Raw genomic sequence first — 23,155 nt, 5'->3', positions numbered from 1 at the left:
TTGGTTAGATCACAGGCAGGTACATTCTCATATGTATTTTATTCAGTCAGTGATGATACCCTATTTCGTGTAGCCTTTGGAAAATTGTGTTGTTCGTTTGTGAGAGAATGAATATGAAAAGGGTAAAATCTGAGTATTAGTATGAAAACAGCTTTGATCTCACAAACTCCTCTGTAAATACTCTTGGAGATGTGCAAGGCTCCTCAGACCATACTTTGAGAACTGCTCTTATAGGGTAACTTGAAGATCTTTTTTAAAACAGTGTTTAGGTTCCAGAAGAAAATATTTGTATATTCAAAAATTTTAACATGTTTCTCGATGATGTCTTACCTAACTTTTCTTCAGAAAGGACTCCATTTCTGCCATTTATTAACTGTGTTATTTAATACACGTAACCTCTGAACTTTGATTTTTTTCATCTGTAAAATGGGACTAATCATAGGATCTATCTCAGAGGGTGATGGGCTGAGCAGACAGTGAGACCCTAGAGACCCTAACTGGTTTCAGCTCTGGCATACTAAACCTCAAGAACCTGCTCTTTCGTTCCTTCTTGGCTATAGTCTTGTCACTTTGATAAAAATAATAAAATTGTAGGTTCTCTGAGATTCATATGTTGCTATTAAATCTACTTATTTGTATAGAAGTGAGAAATTTTCTTTTAAGAATTTGAATATTTTCATAGATGTCTTTCTGGTCACATCATGCCTGAGAAATGCCATTTCTGTGGCCAGAACTCTGGATTGGTACTCAGTGCTGGTTGTAGATTTTAACTGGTTATGGAAATAACCAGTTTCTCTTTGTCAGTTTCCCAAGTAGTTCATTCTTGCTACCAGTATCTTGTCTATGGAATGGAGTCTTTCTTTTCCAATCATGAGATAAAGCCAAACCAGTTCCTGTGATTTGAGAACTCATCACTGAGAATGATGCAGAGGTAGCTTTAGTTTGGCTAAGTGAGGTCAGTGTTGACCGTACCTTGTCTGTCTATATTTGCATCTTCCTTATTTCTAATAGTAAATTTTAAACAACTACAAAAAACTTTAAAAGCATTATGTATTGTACTTTAAAAGTTTTGTGGTCAACTGTAATAGCAGTTATATCAGCTGTGGAGTCTCAGGCCTTTTCTTTAGTCCAAGTATCACCACTCACTAGCTCTGTGATGTTAGGAAGGTTATTTCATGCAGGTTTATTTTCCTACCTATAATACAGGGAGGAAAATGTCTACTTTAAAAGCCTGTCATGAGAATATTTAAAATAAGAGACATTTAATAAAAGAAATGTGGCAGTAATTTGGTATCTGGCACAAAATATTCACTAAATGTATGTGTTCTTGTTAGCTTTCTTTATTCATTAAAAATGTTTTAAATTTAAACCTCTATTTGGAATTGTTTCTGTATCTAAGAAAAATGGAATAATCTAAAAATATCCCTAATTTCATGCAATTTAAAACACAGTTGGGCTCTAGAGAAACTTACATACATTAACAATTCTTTAATTAACGTAGAAAACCATAGAGCTCTTGAAACGTTTTGCAGGACATCAGTGTTGTCTCATTTGTTTCAAATTATGTACAAGTAAGCTTGGTGCATAGTTGGCCTTTAAATTGTTATTACAATTTCATTTGGTGCTCTTAACTGAAATTACCATGCTTGATCTTCACAATTAGCGAGTTAAGTACTGTAGTAGTTACCTTATAGAGCTCATGGGTAATTATGCTAGTTCTTATGCTGTGGCAGATATATGCTAACTTAAGTTACTTTAGATATTCAGGGTTGGTTATCTTTCTCTTCACCACAACCATCTTTCTTTTTTTTTTTTTTAAAAAAAAGAAGTAGAAATATAAAGCTCCCGAGGTTAAGTGACATACCCTAAGGCACACAGCTAGTCAGTGGCTTCATTGTGCCTTAAATCCACATAGTCTTCCTTTGGATTACATACAGTAAAATTAAGGTCCACGTTAAATATCAGGTACAGACAGTTTGTTATAATGTTACTTATGCGTTTGCCTCAATACTTTGAAAAGAGCAAGTCATTTCCAGTGGTTTATATTTCTCATTTCATTTCCTGATTACAGCTTGGAAGCCTTTTTGCCTGTTATTGTTCCATTGAAGTCACTCAAGCAATATGGGATGGATATCTACAACAGGCAGATCCATTTTTTATTTATTTCTTAATGTTAATAATCCTTGTTAATGCAAAGTAAGTATCCATTGGCTGGATTTTTCTATTCTCTGTTCTCAGGGTGCTCTGTTAATATTTAACTCAAATTCATGTGATTCTCTTTTACAGAGAAGTCATTTTAGGGCAGGAGTCTGACAGCAAAGAAGAAGTTATCCGTAAGTATCACTAAATGTGGAGAAAACATTTTTCAAGTCACTTAATTTTCTGAAATTCAAGTTTTCTCATCTATTATGTGAATTTAGAAGATTAGTCTAGCTCTGAGGTTCCCTTCAAATCTTACACACTGTCCTCATACAGGCCTTAAAGATGGTCTCCCCAGATTTGCTACCCTCATTCATCCCTTAGGTGTTTTTTTCACTCATTCAGTTCTTTTCTGTACACTGTTTCTTTGGTTTAAGTAGACTGGTTTCCTCTCTCTCTCCCTTTCCCTTCCTTCCTTAATTTTCCTTTGAATCCCCGCCTCTTGTAAGTATCTCCATTGTTGAAATGTTGATCCTCCTTTTGGGTTCTCTCCACTCCAGCCCTCATAGATTTACTTCTTTTCTATAGTACCCAGCACACTGTACTGTCTGTTACAGTGTTTACTTCACTATATTATATGCTTTATCTTTATATTTCTCAAGCAAGACAAAGTTCCTTAAGTCAGGAATCATTTCTTGGTTATTGTTTATTTGCAGGGGCCCTGGTATTTGTGTTTGTTAAATAAATCACAGTATTCCAATCAAGGCTAATGAATTTGATTTGATTTGATTGCCAGACACCATCAGTCACTAATAGCAGGATTATATTAAGAGTTTCAGCTCCTTTGGGGAAAATCCACATCTCTTCAGGCAGTTTTCTGTGCATCACTGTTGAGATTTCATTTATAAAACTAATGGTGAAGATAAACCAACTTTGATATATAATGTTTATTATTGTATACTTTACAAGCAAAATTTTTTGAAAATATTATTTATTTATAATCTTATTTCAGAGTTCTTGGAAAATACTCCATCCAGTTTGAATCTAGAAGATATAGAAGACCTTTTCTCTCTGGCTCAGTATTATTGCAGTAAAACACCAGCTTCATTTAGGAAGGTATCAGACGAGAAATGACCTACTTCAGAATTTCACATTTTGTGCATTGTTTTATGTTTATGTTGTATCCACTTCAGTTAAAATACTCTAGTTGTCATTCTTTCTGTGTATTACAGTTTTGTGTGATTTTTTTCACTATAAATATTCTCCCTAGTAAAGGAATAGACATTTTTTAAAAGATAGTATACAAATATGCTAGGAGCCATTTTACCTCTCCTCTGATTATTATTACTGATCATGAGAAAATTGACTATAAGGTATTTCTTAAATTAATGCTTCCTTACTTTAAAAATTGTGTTATAGAAATCTGATTGAGGAGGTATCATTATGCCTTCTTTATCTAGAGTTCAAGTTAAAATTCCAACTTTTAATGATGCTGAGCTGTCTTTTACACAAAAAAGGGTCACTTAAGCTCCATGGAGACCCTGAACCTTTCTCAGATCAGTCAAGAACTTTCAAGAGAAATGACATCAGATTAGAAGTCCAAATGCAGTCAACTTCTAGAAACTAAAACTCTAGATTCTAAAGCTACTAATGGAGGCGACATGGAACTACCATTTGTAAACTATTTGTGACCTCAAGTGCTTATGAGAACGTTATTGTCTTGTTTTATTTTTAAGGCATTCTACCATCATGATTGTTAGTTGGAAATTATCATGTCCCTGAAATATTAAGATGAGATTAAATTATGTTCAGTATAGTGTGTCCAGGAGGCAGATGATGGAAACTTTTAAAGAACATTTCCCTCAAAACTGATTATGAAAGAAATTTGTTTCTCAGGACTAATTTCAGTTATTTTAATAATTGCCTTATGTGGATTACCTCAGTTCCCAACGATGTTGACTAAGTTAGATGGCGAGGTAGTGGTTATGATACTAGATGAAAAAGAAGTCTTATTCTTTTCTTTCCAGCCTTTTAAGAGAAGTAGTTTTTATTCTTCAGACATAATAAACAAACTGCACTAGCAATTGCTAATTAGAGCAGGTTTTATTAGCGGCATATTATATAATTTATGCCATATTTTAATTTTTATTCAATATTAAAGCATAAAATGTTGTGAGTAACCATTTAAAAATTTGCTATTTAAATGTATGTGATAGTATAGATGTGGTAGAATGTGTTATTTTTTTCTTAGTCTTTCATTTTGTGTGAACTCAAACAAGGGCTTTGTTTCTAGCCTTTTTGTAGCTTTTAGCCTAGAAGATTTGATACAATAAGTTAAATCACATGACTCAAAGATGTTATATAATTACTTTACCTTTTATCTTGGTCTGTTGAGAATAGTTTTAGGAGGGAAGCTTGATTTTATTTTTTTGCTTCATAAAGTTCTAAAGATTCATCTTCACACAGGATAATCACCATCTGTTTGGCAGTACATTGTTGGGAATTAAGGACGACGATGCAGATCTGAGTCAGGCTCTTTGCCTGGCCATCTCAGTGTCAGAGATCCTTCAGGCAAATCAGCTTCAAGGGGTAAGTTAAAAAACCCCACTCACTGTTTGTTAGAGGATGATCCCCTTGAAATGCAAGGAATCAGTGTCTCCTCCATGTTTGTTGATTATCACAAAATTAATTTACTATAACAATGTAGTTGTTTTGCTTTTTTTGAGTGATTAATATGTTAAATCTTCTGTCCATATGCTCATTTTTAAACTGCCAGCTTGTGTGTTATTTCATTTCTCAAACAACTAATTATTTTTAACACTAGTTTTTGTAAATTGCCAAATCTTATTTCATATTTTAACAGGGCAACTGAATGTTATATAAGTACTTACAAGGGTGAATTTACTATTTCATAGTTAAATTCTAGATACTTACACAGATAATTTGGAGAAGGCAATGGCAACCCACTCCAGTGTTCTTGCCTAGAGAATCGCAGGGATGGGGGAGCCTGGTGGGCTGCTGTCTGTGGGGTTGCACAGAGTCGGACATGACTGAAGTGACTCAGCAGCAGCAGCATACAGATAATTGAATTACATGGTTTAATGCCAAAAGCATTTACAGAGTACAATTGAGGATATACCATAATTTTTTCTCTATTGTATTTATGAAAATCTGATGAGCCAGTTTTTTTCAATATAAGTTCTTTATTGCTAATAGTGCAGTAGTTAATTACATGTGTATATTTGAAAGGTGGGATGTATGTCAAAGATGGAGAGAAGAGGAAAGAACATGAGAAGATAGGCCTTTTACATAAATAGCTTTAAAACAAGCATTTTGTGTGGTTTTCTCATTAGAACCATTATTAAAAAAATAACTTGTTAATCCAGTTTAAAGAGACCCGTGTGAACTCCAGTTCAGACTGGCATTGGAGAACCTGCTGTTACCCTAAAAGACATTTATTTAATCCTTATGTGAATTACATTGTTGATAAGTTTGTGGGCTTATTTTCAGAAATAGAAATTGTATCTACCTCTGTGTTTATATCTTATGTATAGTGTTTTTGAAAGTGTTTAACATGATGCACATTAAGTTATTAAATTCAAATTAGTTTTATAGCCCAAACTAACATTCTTCCTGCTATATGTTTTAAGACTTTTTGTCAAGGACAGTATTTACAAACTGTATTAACTACTGTTTAAAATGAATACAACTCTTTTAAGATCTTGAGGATATTTTCTTGAGTCTGTACTGTATAGGACTTCCTAACTATATGTGAGATCCATTTTTTAATCCGTTTGTTCCCCCCCCTTTTGGTTAATTGTTAATATTATATTGTGTAAAATGTGTTCCTCCTGGCATATTTTATTATGTCAAATGTTTCCCTTTTAGGAAGGAGTCCGGTTCTTTGTGGTGGATTGCCGTCCTGCAGAACAGTATAATGCTGGACATTTATCAACTGCTTTCCATTTAGATTCAGATCTGGTTAGTATAAATGTGATTTGGAATTTTAAAAAATATGGAGAAAATGGATTTTTTTCTTTAATCCATGAATAAATATACATGTACCAGATTGGGGGATGTTTTTCTTTCTGCTTAAAGAGGGAGTCTCTGCCTTTATACAAGGGTAGCTCTCAGGTTTCCTTTTAACCACGGACACCCCCTTGGCATCATAAAGGGTAGATAAGAGCACTGTTAGGTATGGTTTACTGTTGCTTACCATTGTTATGTCAGTAGATTTTAAACTTCTCACTGTGAGCTGCCTGGTACAGCACTCAGCATAGTGCCTTGCACTTAGTAAGTACCCTGTGAATATTAGCTCTTACTATGATTGGGTAGTCAGTCTAAAAGTTTTTACTGTAAGCCTCCTTTTATCGAGAAATATCAATAACCTCAGATATGCAGATGACACCACCTGTATGGCAGAAAGTGAAGAGGAACTCAAAAGCGTCTTGATGAAAGTGAAAGAGGAGAGTGAAAAAGTTGGCTTAAAGCTCAACATTCAGAAAACGAAGATCATGGCATCTGGTTCCATCACTTCATGGGAAATAAATGGGGAAACAGTGGAAACAGTGTCAGACTTTATTTTTGGGGGCTCCCAAATCACTGCAGATGGTGACTGCACCCATGAAATTAAAAGACGCTTACTCCTTGGAAGGAAAGTTATGACCAACCTAGATAGCATATTGAAAAGCAGAGACATTACTTTGCCAACAAAGGTCCATCTAGTCAAGGCTATGGTTTTTCCAGTAGTCATGTATGGATGTAAGAGTTGGACTGTGAAGAAAGCTGAGTGCCGAAGAATTGATGCTTTTGAACTGTGATGTTGGAGAAGACTCTTGAGAGTCCCCTGGACTGCAAGGAGATCCAACCAGTCCATCCTAAAGGAGATCAGTCCTGGGTGTTCACTGGAAGGACTGATACTAAAGCTGAAACTCCAATCCTTTGGCCACCTCATGTGAAGAGTTGACTCATTGGAAAAGACTCTGATGCTGGGAGGGATTGGGGGGGCAAGAGGAGAAGGGGATGACAGAGGATGAGATGTCTGGATGGCATCACCAACTCAATGGACATGAGTTTGAGTAAACTCCAGGAGTTGGTGATGGACAGGGAGGCCTGGCATGCCGCGATTCATGGGGTCTCAGAGTCGGATACAACTGAGCGACTGAACTGAACTGTGCATATAAAATAAAGTAATATGTAATAAGGGTAGTCTCTGGCATATAGGCGGAGAAGGCAATGGCACCCCCACTCCAGTACTCTTGCCGGCAAACGCCATGGACGGAGGAGCCTGATAGGTTGCAGTCCATGGGATCGAGAAGAGTGGGACATGACTGAGTGACTTCACTTTCACTTTTCACTTTCATGCTTTGAAGGAAATGGCAACCCAATCCAGTGTTCTTGCCTGGAGAATCCCAGGGACGGTAGAGCCTGGTGGACTGCTGTCTATGGAGTCTCACAGAGTCGGACATGACTGAAGCGACTTAGCAAGTAGCAGCATCTGGCATATGGGGTCTCAGTTGTTAAAATTACTGTCCTTAGGATCACTTGAATTGAAGGAATAGATGAAGTAGATAATTATTGTCAGGGATGCTTAGAGCATTTGGTAAGACTGGGACTGACATCATTTAAGCCCTTCTGGGGTTTTTAGAGCCTCAAGAATGGGGAAGACAATAAGAGGAGTAACTTTGTCCCTAACTTATCTGAAAAAGTTGACGCTGAGGTTGAAAGGACATGTGGAAAGGTCTCAGTGGAGTCAGGAGGAAGCTCATAGAAAATGAAGGTAAAACAACCCAGAGAATTTGGGGTGCTATAGGTGAAGAAGGTGATTCTAGCTTGCTTGCATCCTGAATGTAAACTCTGTGCCTTCATTCATCTTGGAGGACTTAGATGTGTTGTTGTTTAGTCTCCTAAGTCACGTCTGACTCTTTTGTGACCCCATGGACTATACCCTGTCAGGCTTATCCTTCCCTGGGATTTCCCAGGCAAGAATGCTGGAGCTGGTTGCCATTTCCTTCTCCAGGGAATCTTCCTTACCCAGAAATCAAACCCATGTCTCCTGCTTGGCAGACAGGCTTTTTACCTCTGAGCTACCTGGGAAGCCCTGGAGGACCTAGAGGGTCCATCTTTTATGCTTATTATTCAAGTCATTTGTGAATAACTGATTATTCTTAAAAAGCTCAAAGAGTATCTCCAGAGTTAATTATTGTCAGCTTGTTTAATCATCCAGCCCTTTAACATATATTTACATATTTCTTATTCACTTATTTTTTGTTCACTTGGTTTTTCACTTAACAGTTTCTTGGGAGATCTTTTCATTTTAGTACATTCCTTTTAATGGCTGTATAGTGGCCCATGGTATAGATATACCACAATTTATCACCTGATTGATGTACATTTAGAATGTTTTCAGTTTTCTTGTAATAAAACAATGCTTTAGTTAACATGTAGTTAATATAGTTAACATTTGTGGACTTGTGCAAATATTTCTGTAAAATACATTCCTAAAAGTAAAATTTTTGGAGTAAGAGTTATAGAATATAGACTGTAGAATGTGGGCATGCAGAATGTGGGTATATAGAATTGTTACTAGAGTCTCCCATATTGCCCTTTAAAAACGCTGTATCAACTTACACTTTACAACTGTGAGAATGATTGTTTTATACGTAAGCATTATTGGATATCACTAATTTTTTATCTTACAAGATTGGTGGATGGAAGACAGTGGTCATTACTAGTGATGTTACACATATGTTTTTGAGTGTGCTGTTAATTTGTATTTTTTTTTACAAAGTGCTTCTCTGTGGTTTGTCCATTTTTCTTTTGGATTTTCACTGTGCTTTTTATTAAAACAGTTTTAACAAATTTTTGTATGTATTGGCATGCTTATTTTCTTGAGGGTAAGAAATGAATTTTTTCATCATCATATCTCTAGTACCTAGAATAAGTACAGATAAATGCTTCCACTATTTCTAACTGTCCTCTAAGAAATAACATGGTTTGCCATGTAGTGGAGACTAAAAAATATAGCTTGTTTCAATGAATTGTTTTTGTCATGGACCCTTCCACTCATTGTTAAACTTTTCTTGTTATGATACCCTAAAGGCACTGAAACTTAGAAAACAAAGAGCAAAAACATTTTTTTTTCCTGGTATTTTCTTTACATAATTTAATCTTTCCATGAATTGTCAGCCTTTGTTTTCTGATGTATTATAGATTCATTTATACACCTTTCTTTTATCCCAAGGATTTTATTTATAAGAGTCTTTATTTTGGGAATTCCCTGGCTATTCAGTGGTTAAGACTTAAGAGCGTTCACTGCAGAGGGCCTGGGTTCAATCTCTGGTCAGGTAACTAAGATCCCACAAGCTGTATAGTGTGGCCAAAAATAAAAAAGCCTTAATTTTTTTTTAATTTTCATGGTGGAAATATAAACATTGTTCTCTCCCGAGCCCCCCGGGAAAATATTTCAATTTTTGCAGATGTATTAAAAACACAAGCTTGCCACATTAAATTTTTTTAATTGTCCAGATGCTCCAGAATCCATCCGAGTTTGCACAGTCCGTAAAATCCCTGCTGGAAGCACAGAAGCAGTCCATTGAGTCTGGCTCCATTGCTGGTGGGGAGCACCTTTGCTTCATGGGCAGTGGCAGAGAGGAAGAAGACATGTATATGAACATGGTCCTTGCACACTTTTTACAGGTATGCTGACAGATTACTTCAGTTTTCCCTTGGTTTTTGCTGTCACCTTTAAGAAATTCTCCTAGGCAATTTTTTGCTGTTGTCTACTTTGTTAAATTTATCTCTCTTTTGTAAAAAACACTTTATTGGTTTTGTGTCTTGCCAAGAAGTCTTCTCCCTCATTTTTTATGTTTAAATCTTCTGGACCATCTAGAATTATTTTTCTGTAAGAAATGAGGTAGGAATAAAAAAAAAAAATTCCCCCAGTAGCTAACCAGTTATGCTATCAATTTGAAATACCACCTCTTTAATAGACTGAATTATTCAATGCATCAGGGTCCATTTCTGGATTATTCTTTTGTTTGTTCTCTGTGCCTGTTCATGCCTTAATACTTTTTACAGTTGCTATATAATTCATTTTAATATCTTTACTTTGAAATCAAATAAATACACATGTGTATGTCTATGACACTTAACCACCTTTCCTTTTTGTATTCCAGTGTTGTCTTTAGCACAACTAATTTGTGTCACTGATTTCATGCACCCTGTCCATCCACCTTTTCTACAAAGCCTCACTCAGTGACAGCTTCTTTATAAAAATAGTTCTTTATTAGTTATTCCTTGGAGTTTATATATTAAAATCCTCATTTTGTGTGACCCTGAACTATGAAAACAGGAAGACAGGAGACACAGGCCACTCAATTTGTATCCACTTCAATGGAATCTGATTTGAGAAAATTAGTCGAAAGGACAATCCTTGAAACACAAAATCAGAAAGGGAACAAAGTATTTGGGAGAGGGATTATATGATAATTTTGTGCTTTACTGGAGTAAAGATATTTTAGTACTTTAAACAGAATAACAGAAATAGGGACTCAAATTCATTTTACTTAAAAATTTAATTGAGCTATTCTAAAAATGCTCTGAAGCTATATATTACAAAGGATGTCAGATGATAAGAATTTGGAAAATTGTGGACTTCTTTTAATAATTTGAGTCCTTGATGTGGATTTAGAAATCCCTCCCCCTCCCCAATTTTTAACATGGAAAATTTCAAACAAATTCAAAAGTAGGGAGAATAGAACTGTAAATTCTTTGTAAAGATATAATCGATTACAACTATTACACTTGATTATAAAAAATCTAATGAGTATTCAAGTTTCCTAATTTTCTCAAGATCTAAAACAAGACATTGCACTTGGTTAATATCTTTTAAGTCTCTTTTTATTGGCTCTGTTTCCAGTTTCTTTTTCCTTGCATCTATTTGTTTGGAAAAAACCCACAATCTGGATTTTGCTGATTGCATTCACATAGTGGTGTTTATTAGGTTCTATCCCTGGTATTTCCTGTAAGCTGGTGATTAGACCTAGAGTCTTGTTAGATGACTTTGGAGGGTGGGGGGACAGGAAGTCTTGGATAGTGTGGACTTCCTCAGGCAGTAAATACTGCCCAGATACCTTTCTTGTATCTTTATCATTACTTAGATTCATTAATTTTTAATAGTTTGTAAAATGTTGACATTCTGTCATTTGTTCATAATTAGCTGTGTTACTTGCTTTTGTATTTCCTTTTTATTAAAGAACCCAAAATATTTTTGAAAGCTTTTAAAACATTTTCATTACATTGGAAAACACAGTGTAACTGATTTTGGTTTGACTTCTTGCACCATTGGGACTGTAGTACAGTCTCATTAGTAGCCACAAAGTTGTCCACTTGTTCTTGTGCAAGACCCAGATCTTACAGTATACAAGATAAATGTATGTATGTCTCTGTGCCAAAGTCTAAAATAAAAAAAAAAAAAAAATCCAGAAATTTAGTATATAACCTTTTATTACATTTGTCAATGCTTATAGAACTATAAGAAATTTTAATTGAATTGCATTTTGAAGTAATTTACATTTTATTTTCCACTTTAGAAAAACAAAGAATACGTGAGCATTGCCAGTGGAGGATTTATGGGTAAGATTTTAATTTATTAATTCCTTTGACCCTACTTTTCAGAGGAAATTATATGATCACTGGAGCTGATTTGGAGTGACCAAATTAGTTGTTGGGTACACTTTCTTTTCAGTCATTCACTGTTTTCAGAAAAGGCAAGGCCAGCAGGACAGATAAAGACAAATATAATAGGCAGTTGCAATGACAAAATATTTAGAAGACTGTTAAAATGGATGTCTTTAACTTGTGCTGTGTTTAGTTGCTCAGTTGTGTCTGACTCTTTGCGACCCCATGGACTGTAGCCCACCATGTTCCTCTGTCCATGGGATTCTTCAGGTAAGAATACTGGAGTGGGTTGCCATGCCCTCCTCCAGGGCATCTTCCCAAGCCAGGGATCCAACCCAGGTCTCCTGCATTGCAGGTGGATTCTTTACTGTCTGAGCCACCCATCTTTACAAAAACATTTTTTACAAATTCAAGCTAATTGTATTTGTATTTACAAATACAAGCCCCAATTAGCTTAAATTTGTAAAAATGTTTTTGTAAAGATGGGTGAAAAACTGCCCACATGATTTGTTTTTTTGGAAAAGGAGGGGTACATAAGACTGGGAGACAAGAGTAAAAGGGGTATTTTTCACTGTAAACTCTTCTTACTATTTGCTTTTTTGTTTTGTTCTCATTTTTTAATTACTTGAAAGTATTAGCTGATGAAAAATGTTGACTGAATGGAATAAGAAATAAGATGATGTTTTCAACTGCAGATAATCTGGTAATTCAGGATAGAAAAATGACAGACTCGCTATAGCAAATATTTGAGAATTTATAAAGGAGTAGGTCAGGATGGTAAGATTCTAAATAGACACTGTCTTTTTTTTTTTTTTTTAACAAATTCTGTTACTTAAGGGTACAGACTTGCAACTAGTAGGTAAATAAGTCCTGGAGTACTTAATGCATAATATAGTGAATGTGGACAACAATATTGTATTATAATCCCCAAACTTGTGCAAAGAATCTAGATCTTAATTATTCCCTCCACAAAAAAAGAAATGGTAACTGTGTGGCATGACAGAGGCTCACCTGTTGCTGCAGTATATAAATGTATCCGATCAACATTTTGTACCTTAAACTTACACAATGTTGCTTGTCAGATGTATTTTAATTAAAAGATAGCCTTTCATTAGTAAAAGAGATATAAAAATATTGAATCTGTAATTACTAGGAAAATTAATAGTAAAATCAAATTAATATTTGTTGGAGGCAGTAGAATCCTGAGTTTGAATCATAAAGAGTCTTATCAGGCTTAAGTTCTGACTTAATATGGTCTTATGTTATAAATTAGAAGTTTCGATAGGTGAGGGTTTATTTCAACTTGGTCTTTGCTGATATTAGCAAGAATTTTTATCTCCTGTCGTGGAGATAATTTGTATCATGGCCTGATAAATACAGCCCTTAAGGTTCCTACCCAGAGTGATATAAAAAAAGGGCTTATTTTAATACGTACAGGTGTTAAGCAAGTATTGGCCTAAGTCCTAGTGTTATTTATTGGAAATTCTGACAGCATAACACAAAACTTGGTTATTGTTCTCAAAAGTGTCTGAAAAGCATTATTTTATATAGCACAGATAGGTTAGGTTTTAGGAAAATTTTTTTAAACTATGAATTATTTCTTTTCCAAGATTAATCTCTCTTTCCACAGCAGTTAATGCCTAAGACTGCTTCTTTATTATTGGAAGGATTAACTGATGTCTCCTTATGGTAAACAAAAGCCATCATAGGTTTTCCATTAATCCTTTATATCATTAAAATGTTGCTAAAATTATTTATTAATACTTGAAAGATTGCCTTCCAAAGAGGAAGACATCAAATCTGTGTATATGGTTACTGTCACCCTTTGAGTCAATTAAGAAAAGTTATATGTGTGTAGAGAGAGGGCTTTAGAAGGAAGAGGAAGGAAAAGAAAGCTTTCTGTAGCCTGGCATCTTTTATTCTTTACAAAGGTGCTATGAAAGAAATACTTGTGATTATGCCCTTGGATCTTTTTCATTCAGCTTCTGTTGTTGTTCAGTTGCTAAGTCATGTCTGACATCTTTATCATACTTCTAAGGGGGGTTGATATATCAGGATTTTTTTTCCTTCTTCCTCTTTTATCTTTAAGCACTGCAGCAGCACCTGGCAGACATCAATGTGGATGGACCAGAAAACGGATATGGCCATTGGATTGCTAGCACCTCAGGTTCAAGGAGCAGCATCAATTCTTCTGTGGATGTAAGTGTGTATGTAGAACATGTCACCAGATTTGGATGAATGCTCAAAAATGATGATTAACATCTAAATACTCACTGTAACAGAAATGGAGTCAAAATATTTCAAACACGTACAGTGAGGAAGCATATTGTTGTGAGGTTAATGAAATCACAGGAGCAGACCTGCACAGTTAAACTAGTCAGGAGTTCTGGTGGTCTCCTTGCTGAATTCAGACTTCTCCCTCCACAGCTGCAACTTGGTATCACTTAATGACAATTTTCTACTTAGATACTATATAGTGTCATTTACATACTTTATACTTCCCTGGTGGCTCAGATTAACTTTGGAACTCATTAGATGATGAATTGAGGCTTATCTTCAGCGTTGTAAGTCAAAGCAAATTATTGTCAAATTGTGCAGCTAAAGCTTCTCTGAGAATTAGATTTTCAGCATGATCTTTTAGGTATCTAGGGGCTCGCCATTTATTTAATAAATATTTGCTGTTTCTGTTTTTAATATCTAAATACTATAGATATATTATAATTTGTTTTGTTAGTCCCTTATTATTGAATATTTACATTGTTTCCAGTCTTTTTCTGTTATGCACGCTACTATTTTTATACTAATGTTTGCATATGACATGATTATTTTGGCCTAGAAATGAAATAACTTGATCAAAAGATTACATGTCAGAATCCTTAGAATTCTGCGTTATTATCAAATTGCCCTCCAAAAAACATCATTCTAATTTATATTCCCACCCACAGCATTGGATAGTCTCTCTATTGAAGTTTTTATCTTCAGATTTGAAAAGCAATCATTGAGGCTATTAAAGAAACTCTTAAAGATGTGTTATCTTCTAAAGTACCAAAGAATTCCATGGTCAGTATAATTTGGTTTTGAAGTTGGATATGGAAATGGAAACATGATTTTTATGTTATTTAGTTAATGCCTTACTTGTTTTAAAAATAAAAGTAATATATTTTAGTTAATGAGTTGTTTTAAAAGTAAAAATAATACATTTTAATTAATGACTTGTTTTAAAAATAAAAATAATACATTTCATTGTAGCATCATATGTAAACATTAAAAATATAAAGAAAGCAAAATTAATTGTTACCTAACCATGGATAACAACTGTTCATATTTTGAAATACTTTTTCACATCTTTTATAGTGCTTTCTTTTTTTAGTATTTTAAAAGTAGTGCTCAGAGTGTACAAATAGGTTTATTTTCTGCTTTTTCACTGAACATTTGAGCATTTTCTAATATTTTAAAATGCTTGTTTTTTAAACTGTTTAAAAAACAGTTTAGTGACTAAATCCTAGGGCATTTTCTGATTATTTCCTTCCCATAAATCCTGAAGAGGAATTAATGGGCAGAAGATAGGCAAATTTTTAAACTTTTGACATCTGCTACCAACTTGCCTGTAGGGCAGAGGTCCAAGGCCTGTTAGAAGCCCACTGCACAGAACAGCGGGAGGTGAGTGAGCAAAGCAGCTTCATCTGGCACTCCCCTTAACACCTGCTCTATTCCCCATCCCCCATCTGTGGAAAAATGTCTTCCACGAAGCTGGTTCCTAGTGCCAAAAGGACTGGGAACTGCTGCTGTAGGATGTAAGGGAACAGTTACATACAGTTCAAGAATTATACTCAAATCTATTACACTAGGTACATAAAGATAACTTTTCTTGAGAAATAAAGACCTAAGTAATAATGTCTTAAACAGCAAAAATTTACAAAGAATAAATGTTTCAAAATTTAGCTATATGAATGATACTCTGATTGTAATTTTACTTATTTTTATAGAGTTATCTGAGTTGAGGTCAATAATTTTATTTCTTACTGAATAAAAGGTAGTTTCAGGTTCCACACTTATGTGTGTAATACATACTCTCAATTTTCTTTCTACCTTCCATTCCTAAAATGGTTTCACCCAGTGTGTTAGTCTACTCGGGTTGCCTTAACAAAATACAACCGATTAGGTGACTTAAACAACATAAATTTATTTCCTCATTGTCCTGGAGGCTAGAGGTCTGGGATCAATGGGTTGACAGGTTTAATTTCTCCAGAAGCACCTGTCTTCAGGATGCAGATGACAGGGCCTTTTTTCTGGGCTTGTAAGTCCCTGATGTCTCCCCTTTATCCTGTAAGGATATCTGTCATTTTGGATCGGGCCTACCTATTACGTGACCTCATTTAACCTTAATTTACTCTTCAAAGGACCTGTGTCCACCTACAGTCACTTTCTGAGGTATACTGGGTAGTTAGGACTTTAAGATATGGTTTTGTGGTAGGAGGTGCAGTTCAGCACGTTAACATCGAGACAACCTTCAGCAGTAGTGTGTCTTGCTAGTCATTTAGAGAGCAGTTAATTCATCAGTAAATTCTTTTTTTTCCCTCAGGGTGAATCTTCTAATGGTTCAAATGATAGAGGAATGAAATCATTAGTTAATAAAATGACTGTTGCTTTGAAGACAAAATCCGTTAATGTCAGGGAAAAAGTTATCAGCTTTATTGAGAATACATCAACTCCTGTGGACCGGTGAGTTACTTATACAGTATGAATTTGTGATGAGTAACTCAAGCTAAAGAAAAGTATCTTACAGTAAATGTTACTTGACTAGAATGTGCTTTAAAAAAGGACTGTAAATTACATTTTTTTATTAGATGATTCCAGTTTTCATTATCATCACAGAGATGTTCTTTATTGTTGTAAGGTTTGACTATGAAGATTACTCTCTTCTCCCACTGCCCAGAATAGGTGGCAAATAATAATTCTGCCCCTTTCAAGCCATTCATTAGAAAAAAATATTCCAACACTATTGTGTATGATCCCACCTGTCAGGTGGTTGGAATCATCTGTTAAGTGCAGTAATCTCATAGCAGTAATCTCTTTCTTGGCTTCAGGAATTTAAAACCTAGAAAATTGAGTCATACTAAATAAAACAGAACCCCATTTTCTTAAGTTTAAGAATTGAGATCTTCATAGAATTTTGTTCACAGCATGTGTGACCTCACTTCTCCCATGAATTACAAATGAAGTCACCAGCTAACAAATGATAGGGAAGTTTAAGAATGTCTGTTATATTGTTTCTCACTGGGACTGTGAGTGCACAATATGTTTTCTTTTTCTCCACATGTTAGTTTCACGATGTTTCTTGTTCTTAGAGTTCAAAGCTAACCTAATAATTGCAGTGTGAAATTCGCTTCTAAGCAGGCCTGATCTTGGAAATGTGTTATGGTATTTAATTTCATCTCATGTCTTACTTGCAGTATCCTAGGAGAGTTGAAGTATTTGACTTTAAGAACTGAATATAAGGAATGTACTATTTTTCATTTTATTAAATAAAGTACATATGCATACAGAGGTATATATATTTTTTCATTTAGTAAATAACAAGATGTAGGTTATTTTCACTAATCCAAAAAACTATACTTTATCTAAAATGGGCAACTGATAAATAATGTTAAAAGTTTTTTTATCAAGGCTGAAAGTTTTCTTTGCTCATTAAAATTGTGTCTGCTTTCAAAAGCTTTATTTTTAAAAATACTTTTAGTTAGTGCATTCTCTTTTTTTTTTTTTTGTGCATTCTCAATAAGGTACTATTATTGCTACATTTTGTAGCATGAACACTTAAAATTTTATTTTAAAATGAACTGGCAATAATACTAAGTTGAAAAGACTATTCTCTTTGTTAAAGAATCACTTGAAACTAGCTTTTCTTAATTTTTCTTTGTACTTGGGATCATCAAAACATTTTTCTTTTTAATATACACTCTGGGTTAGAAAAACTGATTATACTATATTTTTGTTTTAAAGCTGTTGTGTTTTTAATAATCATATTATTCTGCCCTCTGCCTCAATTTGCTGTAGAATGTCTTTCAATCTTCCTTGGCCAGACAGAACATGTACCGAGCGGTAAGCCAATGAGTAGCGCAGCTTTACTGGACCATCCTTTTTCTTTAGCATGCATCATGCTGTCTCTAAGCCTCTTGCTGTCTTGGCTCAGATTTCATGCAGCTGTCTCCAATGCTGAACTCTTCTCATTCTGCTTTTAGCAGTGTGTGATGCTGATATGCTTTCCTTTTGGTTTTTTTGCTTGATCATTTACATTTTTTTCCTTGCCTCCCCCTTTATATCTCCTATTCCTCAGATGAAAATCAAGTAATTCAAACACAACAATTTCATAAAACAAATTTCATGTTTTTATTCTAAGACAGAGGAAGATGAAACAAAGGAAATACGTAGTCTCAGAGTTGGGAGGCTATTAGCTTTGGAGATCATTTACTTTTGTCTCATGCCCTAACAGTGGAGAAAATTGTAACACCTGAAAAAAAGCATAGTTTGTGGTTCAAATTTTTTGTTATTTCATGTACACTATGTCATTTGATAATATTGCTAGAATTTTCTTAATAAGATGTATGTGTTTAAGTTGGAGAGACAACATTATATAAATCAGTTCCAAAGAACTCCAGTTCTAGGGTTCTGCCTTTGCTTTTCCTTGAAAGAAATTAGGCCACGGTAGACATGTTAATACATAATCCATCTCTTCTCTGATCCCAGTAAAATGGGGTACTTGTTATTAAATTCCATAGGTTTAAAGTTTAGAAATCTACTGGATCTTCAGTTAGGATAAACAATAGAACCTTACACTATATGGCTTTACATTTTTATATGCATGACTTTTCTATAATTTTAATTTGAATATCAATTATAGCAATACCTGTGATTAAAAAGAAGTTCTAGTCATACTTTGAAAAGTAAGTTAAGCTCTGGAATAATGGAGTTGACTTTTTTGGCAGATCATTTCAATGATTTCAGTGAATTAGAAGTAGTCTTTTTAGCAATAGTTTACTTTCAACTTCTGTATAAGAGATTTTATTTATTGTGACTGCTCCTGTATGATGCCAGTTATAGAGCTTCTATTACAATTTTATAATTTTAAAGGGGATGGCTTCTTTTAAAATTATAATCTATTTGTGAATCATCTTTCTGTTTTCTCTTGTTACAGGACCATCAAATTATTCTGATTTATTTTTTTAACTTTCAAATTTTATCCCAAAGAATTTTTAAAAAATTAAAAATTATCTTTTCTGGTCCCTAGAGATTATATTCATTTTGAAAATAGAATTTAATGAAAAGTTAGAATAAATTTGGTTTGTTTTTGAGCCCAGTAAATAAAGTTAAAATCTATTCAGACTATTTTGTAGATTTTGTTTCTGCAAAAAAGCATAGACAGACTGCTTTTAAAGAGTCCAGCCATTGAGTTTCAGTTTTTGATAGACTTTTAAGAACTTTATTAGTTACCTTTAGCCATCTTGTTTATAAAAACTGTATTGTATTATACATTTTGCTCAATAATGTATAGCTTGGTATCTTTTTTTGGACGTCACTTTATTCATACTTACATTCTGGTGCAGTCATTTACTGTAAACATTATCTTCGTTACTTTCTATATTATAGAAGTTTAATTATGCTTTAATATCAGGAGAGAACCAATAACACGATCTCATACAGTTTTATAATCTAGATGACACAAATGTATTGTTACATAAAGCTATGTTTGTCTTTGCCTTTTGTAAGAAAGCTGAATCTGAGTTGTATAGATTTATTTCATTTTAATTATTTCTTCCATTTTTTGTCTTTAATGAGTAAAATTTGCTAATTTACAGGATAACTTTACATTAGATATGCTTTAGCATAAAAATCAAATGATTTTATGATTTTAACATAAGCTGTAAGCATTGTATTGATTAACTTACAGTTCTGTCATACACTAAACTCTTGTTGGTTTTCTGTTAAGGAATATTGTTTTGGGAGAAGTAAAGATTTAAGCATATTTTAACCAGATTAGGTCATGATTTTTATTGATGCTATGTGTTAAGAAATTATTTAAAATATAGATTTGATCTCTGTTTTTTGGAAAAATTGAATTCTAAGACACATAACTTAATTGAACTCTCTCTCAACATGACAAGGGAAAAAGCAAGCCAAAATTTTCCCTCATTATAGATTATCTTATCTGAACCTTATCCTACAAATAATACAGTACTCTTTCTCCAGAAACATGTAATATTTTGTCTAAATATTCTAATTTTACTTCTTGGTTTATTGGAGATTACCTGAAAAGTAACAAGGTATTGATTTTTGTATAAAAAAGAGAGCTTCCTACAGAACTAATTAAGTTTGAGTTTACATGTTGTTTGTTTCTGCCACTTGAGAATGAAAGGCAAATTCATTTTCAGGGTGTATTTATGTAAAAGAAGTAGCATCTTAGTTTCTATTGAAATAGAAGTAACAGAAATAAGAAAAAATGGGAGGAAAAACCTTAAGACATATGTACCCAAACGAAAAACCCTTCGGCCCTCCTACTAGAATTTGAATATTTGGTTTCATATACTGTTTTGTCTAAGAAACATGTATGTAGCACTTGCTATATGCCAGACATTATTTCAAGAGCTTTACCAGATATTAACTGATTTAATTTTCACAGTAACCAGGAAGAGTAGATATTGTCATTACCGTTTTACAGCTGAGGACACAGAGCTCAGAGGTTAAGGAATGTCCCAGTGCATTGGTTTATATGAACATTAAAATTGTTTTAAACATAATTTTTACAGATTTGAAAGCATTCTGCATACCAAGACCTTGTGCCACTTTTGCTAACATAATTTCCTTATCTTGTTTCAATTTCCTTAACATAACTGTCCTGAAGCTGGGTAGTACATGGTGAGGTAGGGGATGGACAAAGAACATTTGAATTTTGTTTTAATATTCAGATGATACTTGGGGAAAATCTTTAGAAACTTACGTGATGATTTCCCTCTTACAATTCTCTGAATACAGGCATGTGAGCAGCAGTGACAGAGTGGGTAAGCCTTACCGTGGTGTGAAGCCTGTTTTCAGCATCGGGGATGAGGAAGAATACGACACAGGTGTAGTACTGCACTTCTCTGTATATAGACTGCTTTCCTCAGGCGTCAGGAGTGATTGTAGAGATCATTCTGGGACCAGCAAGACACAGTGAGATTCTGTAGAGGAGATTGGAGAATCTGTGGTTTTTCTATTAAGAGTTTGGTTTTAGATGCCTTAAATTATGCAGTAGAAATGCTGAGTAGGCAATAATTATAGGAGTCTAGTTGAGGAGAGATGTCTAAACCAGTGATAATCTGGGAATTATCAGTGTATAAATAGTATTTAAATCCATGGGATTGGATGTAAATCCCCTTGATTCAGCCATGTAGGGGATTAAGAGTTGTGAGACTGAAGTTCAGGATATCTCAAAAATTGAGACATCTGAAAAGAGCCTTTTGAAATTGGAGGCAATACCCTAAAGGGCCACAAGATGGGGATATTGTGCCAGGGAAATTCGTGATTGTCTTTATGTTTTAAAAAGTAATTTACTGTTTTTGTTCATAATCCCACTGCTCAGATTATCCCGATTAAGTGATCATAATTAGTATTAATGTGTGTTGAGTTAGAAAAATATATAAAAATATATATTGTATATTAAGTATATATTGTATATAAAAGTACAAAACAAGAAGAATACTCCCAAATCTCATCTTGCTTTTTTCACTTAGTAATACATATTGTGTATTTTCCACCTCAGGCCACAGCTGACTTCCTGTTATACAAATGCACCGTAATTAAATCATTCTTCTCCCAGTTGACCCTGGTAGTTTTCCAGTTTTTTTTTTTTTTTTTTTAACTATTTCAAATAGCAGTGGCTATCTTTGTGTGTGTGTGTGTGTATACGTGAACGTATATTCACATACATCTAGGTGAACTTTTGCAAGTGTATCTAGAGGGTAAATATTTCATAGTAAGATTGCCAGATTGGAGGGACTCACATTTGACATTTTAATGGATATTACAGTCACCTTCCTGAAAACTGCATTGAAGGGAAAATAATTTTCTATATGTAATTTTTTTGAAGCAAATACACAGAACTTTTATTTTTCTTCTATATGTATAAAAACTCTTAGAAGTACATTTTCTCTTTTATAGTGTAACAAAAGGATCAGTACATTGTATTTTATTTCTTTATAGCTTTTCCCCAACACCTTCTCTAGCTATTCTTATCTCTGTTTCATAAACTTCTGTGTGTTATTTGTAATTGTTTCCCTTTCTCCTTTTTGCTCTGTCTCTTCTGTCATTTTCCTGTTACCTATCAGTCTCTATCTTTCCCTAAATATTTGTTATTCCATTAACAAAAGGAAGAAGGAAATGGATGAATAAATGTTGGTGTATTTTCACACATCATATTTTTATATATACACATATGTACTTACACTCCAGAAAATTACACAGAAATGAAAATAAGAAAACTGGAGCTATGATTATCAACATGGGTAAAATTTATAACATTGGGAGTAGGGTAGCAGTTGGAGAAGAATACAGTTGAGCAGTCTGTTATTTATGTTAACTTAGAATGCAAAACAGTACTGTGTATTATTTAAGAATATTCTTGTTTGATTAAAAGTAAAGATGTGACACCAAATTCAAGATAGTCACGGTTTCTTGGTGGAAAAGAAATGGGGATGTGATTGGGCAGAAATCCATGAGGGCTTTACTTTTTATTTAAGCTAGAAGTGAATAGATACGTGAGATTTTTTTTTTTTACTGTCTCTTGTATTTTGATTTCTTGAAAAGTGAAGAGAAGAAGTTAATCTGCAGTTAACTCTAGGGAGTGTAATTCCCTTTCTTATATTAGAAAAACAGAATAACAGGAATGTCTTACATTTCTCTCACATAAAACCCCACTAAATAGACTTACTTATCCCAGGATTATTTTGTTGTTATTTTCCCCCAGAATCAGAAATCAGTAATTCTGTAGATGGAGTGTAATCTATAAAAATATTGAATCACTGTGTTATACACCTGAAACTGATATAATTATGTAAATCAACTGTACTTCAATAAACAAAAAAGGAGAAGAAACCAGCAAGAGAAAAAGAACTCAGCCATTTTTGCCCTCAAGATAGGTGGTAATATTATTACTGGACAATTCCACCATCTCCCTACAGACTAGTCATAGATTAGAGTTAATGTTGTATAAATCAAAAGAGTTCAAATTCCTCAGGTAGTTTAATATTATAATAAAAGTATATATGTAATATTTTCACTTGATTTTCTTACCATATGTAGTGAT

At 33.9% G+C, this 23,155-nt stretch overlaps 1 protein-coding gene and 1 long non-coding RNA gene across 3 annotated transcripts in view; one reads left to right on the top strand and one right to left on the bottom strand.

Annotated features, from left to right (window-relative positions):
- Positions 1-23,155, top strand: part of TBC1D23 (TBC1 domain family member 23) — a 53,290-nt gene that overhangs the window by 25,556 nt on the left and 4,579 nt on the right. The window contains exons 6-16 of one of the 2 annotated variants that reach the window (XM_040225993.1): positions 2,072-2,196; positions 2,287-2,333; positions 3,152-3,255; positions 4,606-4,728; positions 6,028-6,120; positions 9,667-9,837; positions 11,733-11,775; positions 13,910-14,019; positions 16,403-16,542; positions 17,875-17,919; positions 20,848-20,936. In XM_040225993.1, the coding sequence (XP_040081927.1) occupies positions 2,072-2,196; positions 2,287-2,333; positions 3,152-3,255; positions 4,606-4,728; positions 6,028-6,120; positions 9,667-9,837; positions 11,733-11,775; positions 13,910-14,019; positions 16,403-16,542; positions 17,875-17,919; positions 20,848-20,936 (1,090 nt within the window). The remainder of the gene's footprint in view (positions 1-2,071; positions 2,197-2,286; positions 2,334-3,151; positions 3,256-4,605; positions 4,729-6,027; positions 6,121-9,666; positions 9,838-11,732; positions 11,776-13,909; positions 14,020-16,402; positions 16,543-17,874; positions 17,920-20,847; positions 20,937-23,155) is intronic. The other variant, XM_040225986.1, reaches the window with a different exon arrangement.
- LOC120852665 lies at positions 1,713-22,363 on the bottom strand. The gene is made up of 3 exons (XR_005718608.1): positions 22,352-22,363; positions 7,559-7,566; positions 1,713-1,798 (listed from the first exon to the last, which is right to left on the bottom strand). It is a non-coding gene; the product is annotated as an uncharacterized LOC120852665 (long non-coding RNA).

This window comes from Oryx dammah, unplaced genomic scaffold (assembly GCF_014754425.2).
Source record: "Oryx dammah isolate SB20612 unplaced genomic scaffold, SCBI_Odam_1.1 HiC_scaffold_2, whole genome shotgun sequence".
NCBI classification, from domain to species: Eukaryota; Metazoa; Chordata; class Mammalia; order Artiodactyla; family Bovidae; genus Oryx; species Oryx dammah.
This window is presented reverse-complemented; position numbering and strand designations above follow the sequence as displayed.